The sequence below is a fragment of the Anomaloglossus baeobatrachus genome, chromosome 2, assembly GCF_048569485.1.
Source record: "Anomaloglossus baeobatrachus isolate aAnoBae1 chromosome 2, aAnoBae1.hap1, whole genome shotgun sequence".
NCBI lineage: Eukaryota > Metazoa > Chordata > Amphibia > Anura > Aromobatidae > Anomaloglossus > Anomaloglossus baeobatrachus.
The window spans coordinates 620,586,920-620,591,330 of record NC_134354.1 but is presented as its reverse complement, the minus strand read 5'-3'; the positions used below and the strand labels follow the sequence as shown (position 1 = coordinate 620,591,330).

General features: G+C 39.0%; 1 protein-coding gene across 1 annotated transcript in view; it reads right to left on the bottom strand.

The window, feature by feature from the left end:
* Positions 1 to 885: 885 nt before the first annotated feature.
* PCDH8 (protocadherin 8) overlaps positions 886 to 4,411 on the bottom strand; it is a 13,196-nt gene continuing 9,670 nt past the window's right edge. The window contains exon 3 of the mRNA XM_075336841.1: positions 886 to 4,194. Within this exon, the coding sequence (XP_075192956.1) occupies positions 3,794 to 4,194 (401 nt within the window). The 3' untranslated portion in view covers positions 886 to 3,793. The remainder of the gene's footprint in view (positions 4,195 to 4,411) is intronic.

The window sequence follows — 4,411 nt, the reverse complement described above, 5'->3', positions numbered from 1 at the left end:
CCCCAGCCTCTCCTGTGATGTATACGCCCGAGCCTCTTCTGTGATGTATATGCCCCCTGCCTCTCCCTGTGATGTATGTGCCCCCAACCCCTCCTGTGATGTATATGCCCCTCCTGTGATGTATATGCCCCAGCCCCTCCTGTAATATATATTTCCCCAGACTCTCCTGTGATGTATATGCCCCCAGCTTCTTCTGTGATATATATGCCCCCAGCACCTCCTGTGATGTATATGCACCCAGCCTCTCCTGTGATTTATATGCAACCTCTCTTGTAATGTATATGCCCCCAGCCCCTCCTTTGATGTATATGCCCCTCCTGTAATGTATATGCCACCAGCCTCTGCTGTGATGTGTATGCCCCAGCCCCTTCTGCGATGTATATGCACCTGCTGTGATGTGTATACCCCTCACATCTCCTGTAATTTAGCGCCGCAGCGTCTCCTGTGATGTGTATGCCCCAACATCTCTTGTAATGTCTATGCCCCCAGCCACTCTAGACCGATACAAACCTAGAAAAGCAGCTGTGAGAGACAATATGATCAATATCACTTAACATCACAGCCGCACTAAAGAGAAGCAGCTCCAGCCATCACAGTAGGGGTGAGTTAATCATTTAATAGCTAGGTAATTTTCAAGTTGATAATTTTCTGCGCCCCCCCCGAAGGTTGGTAGAAAAGTCCAAATGGCCCACGGCAGTAAAAAGGGAAAAACTCTTTGTTGCCACATTAGCCAATCAGAGCTCAACTTTCATTTTGTATAAAGCTGCTGAAAATTGAAAGCTGCTCTGTGATTGGTTTCATTTAGATGTTGTGACTAAACTGCTAGCTGGTGTTTCCATAAGAAATGTGCACAAATTACTAAAAATGCGATATTAAAAAAAGAAGTTCTTGACAATTCACAAATACTTTATTGTGTTTGATGGTGACATCAATTGTTGAAATAAAAACGCATTAACATTGTATATGGTCCACTGGTGCATAATCTACAACTCACGCATTTCAGGTCAAGTATTTTCAAGGATTGTAAAAATGTACATTGCAACATATACATTTCAAGTGACTTAAGTTCGGAATTGTACTCATACACGTAGTTCCTTTGGCAATAATTTTTTGAAAATGTTTTTTTTAATATAAAAATAGAACAATATTTTCCCATTATTTACAAACTTATTACAAGTACACAGTAGTCATGTAATTTCACTACCAAATGGCAAGCCATGTGTGAGATCAGAGCAAAAAACACCGTAAAAAAAATTAAATACTGCACATTTCATAAAAATTACAGAAACGTCAAACAATATTTTGTTTACTAATATCAAATAATATTGACCTGACAGGAATGTAATCCCACCTTTACTTTGATTTAAGGCACATTGGGGGGAAATTATCAACATTTTGCCCTAATGCAAAAGTTACTCTTGGTCGGCACAAAGAATTCGAATGAATAAATTAAAAAATATGATGTAAATATGATGTAAATATTGTGGAAAATGTTTTGTTTGGTTGAATTATTTTTGTGCATCTAGAGTAAGACTTTGATAGATTCCTCCCATTGTTTGAATGAGTGTATGTGTGGCTGTATATAAGAAATATACCAGCACACCAGCCACTGTTTATCCAGGTACAAGTACACTTACATAATGCTAGAGGTGATATTGTCACACATTGTAAGAACGGACACACAACTGATACATCTGATTGTTTCCATAAGTGAAGAATACAGATCTTTATACAAAAACGGATATGCCCACACAGCCGCCGAACAGGCCCATGGTGTATGCACTTGCTATAGAAAAGTGCAAGGAAATATGAAATACTGTAGGAAATAAATACTGTATGAAAAATATTTTAATGCAAGACGAGAAATTTCATTCTTACTGAAGGATACGTTCGATGGTTGATACTAGAGATTGTGTCTGAAAGGTCATGGTCCCGGGATGGATGATTCATTGTGGTCACATTTACCATATAGGCAAAGTAGTGCAGCATAGTTTAGGGGAGCAGCAAAGAAACTGGAGTATGGTCTTTTTAGTTATTTACTATTTTAGTATCATTTTCTGCTAAGAAATGGAGGAGAGTTTGGGGGCGAGGGGGGGTAAAGAAAACACGTCAGGAAAAGAAATGGAGATAGAGTGAAAAGGGTTAAAACCGAGCTAACGTAAAAACGATAGAAGAGTCACATCCTGGATTAGAGATTTCTTCTATGCGTTTCGGAGTGGATGCTCCTTCTTCAGGACAGTCACATTATTCGCCTATTTCTCAGATAAGATCCTATTACGCTTGTCTTTTCCACATTCAGGAAAATAAATGGAGACAGTGGAACAAAAAGGGTTAAAACTGCGCTGCCATTATAAAAAGGATTGAAGAGTCACATCCTGGATTAGAGATTTCTTCTATGCGTTTCGGAGTGGATGAGCCTTCTTCAGGACAGTCAAATTATTCACCTATTTGTCAGATAAGACCCTATTGCGCTTATCTTTTCCACTTTCAGGAAAAGAAATGTATAAGATGGAGTGAAAAGGGTTAAAACTGCGCTGCCATTGTAAAAAGGATAGAATAATCTCATCCTGGATAAGTGATTTATTCTAAGGATGAGCCTTCTTCAGGACAGTCAGATTATTCACCTATTTGTCAGATAACACCCTATAGCGCATGTCTTTTCTACATTTGGGAAAAGAAATGCAAAAGGTGGTGTGCAAAGGGTTAAAACCGCACTTCCATTGTAAAAAGAATGCTAGATAATAAAAGGAAAAAGCGTAAATAGGGTCTTACTCTGACAAGGTGAGACCTCGAGATAAAGGTTAGACACAACCACCGGTAAAAACTCAGAAACACAGCAGCTGCAGCCCCAATACTGACAGTAGTCCAATATATGAGCTTGAATTGATCACTCTGATGTGAATATCCTGATGAAGGAGGTGACTCTGAAACACATTGATTAAAGTCACATATTAAAGATCCTGCATTCATCTTCTTTACACGGATTTTTAACCCTTCCAGCTCGTATATTGTAAAAATGATAGAGGAGTCTCATACTGGATTAGTGATTTCTTCTACGCGTTTCAGAGTGGATGCTCCTTCTTCAGGAAAGTCACATTAGTCGCCTATTTCTCAGATAAGACCCTATTGCGCTTGTCTTTTCCACATTCAGGAAAAGAAATGACAAATAAGGTAAATTTATCACCTCATTGATAAAAACTAATGAAAAAAAAAATGATGATGTCGTCAGCGCCGAATCAATAAATCAAGAATGAAACCTGATTGGTTTTTTTTGTGTAGCGCCATTTTTTTCCTGTAGTGGTTTCAGCTTTGTTGCATTGGAGGACATATCATTGGTGTAACCTTTGTGGCTGCCCAGTAAATAAAAGGGCCTATATCCCTCCCTGAGCAGATAACATGGTGCATTACAATGAGCTGTAATGGGCCTGTACACTGTTCTTACACAAGGGCTCTCCTCTGTCTATGTCCATCAACGCATCGATGCCCAGTGTGTGGGTATATAATAACTTACAACCTGCGATCTGAATTTCTCTAGTCTTGCATTGTTTTTGTAAAATTCATCACAAAAAAAAATATATAATTTCTTGACAATTTTATAATTGGAAGACTTTGTAATAAATTACCCCAGACATCACTTGAACTATGGCAAATGAAGTGCATTAAGACTTCTTGTACCTAAATAAAGAATCCTTATTAATTATGGTCAATAACTTAAAACTCGTAGAGTTCTGTAGTCCCATGTACACAGATTGTGACTTTCCATAACAGACTGTACAGCTCCAGGGGTGCTCCACTAAAGTTCGTCCTGTTCACAGGTGGTGTCTTGTGGGGGCACGTATCTACTCGTGCCAGGAGACTTGTACAGGGGCATGCTGATCTCCTGCAGATCAGGGAGCCTGCCAGATCTCGGAGGTGAAATTAAATTAATTGTCCTGCTATCATAGTCTTTGGGTGGCGCCTTCTCGTATACACACTGGAGACCCCCTGTTTTTTGGAGATGTGCTGATGATTGGTAATAGTTATCTCTATGCAGAGGATCTCGGGGGAGAGAAGTGCTCTTCCCAAAGCTGGAAACTGAAAGCTGGCCTGTGTGCATGGCCGCCGGATGGACATTAGGTGGCCGCCCACAGGATGGACTCCAACAACGGTCAGAATGACCTAGAATCTTGCACTCAGTTGTACAGGCCCAAAGTCCTAAAAAACAAAGAGCAACATATCGAGATCAGTACAGGAAAGACATGGAAACTAATATATCTTGTTCATATATGTATATATACATATGTGTGTGTGTGATGGATATATATACATATATATATATATATATATATATATGCATGATGCCTATATCTATATACGTGTGTGTGATGTCTACATATATATAGATATATATTATATGTATACATATATATTA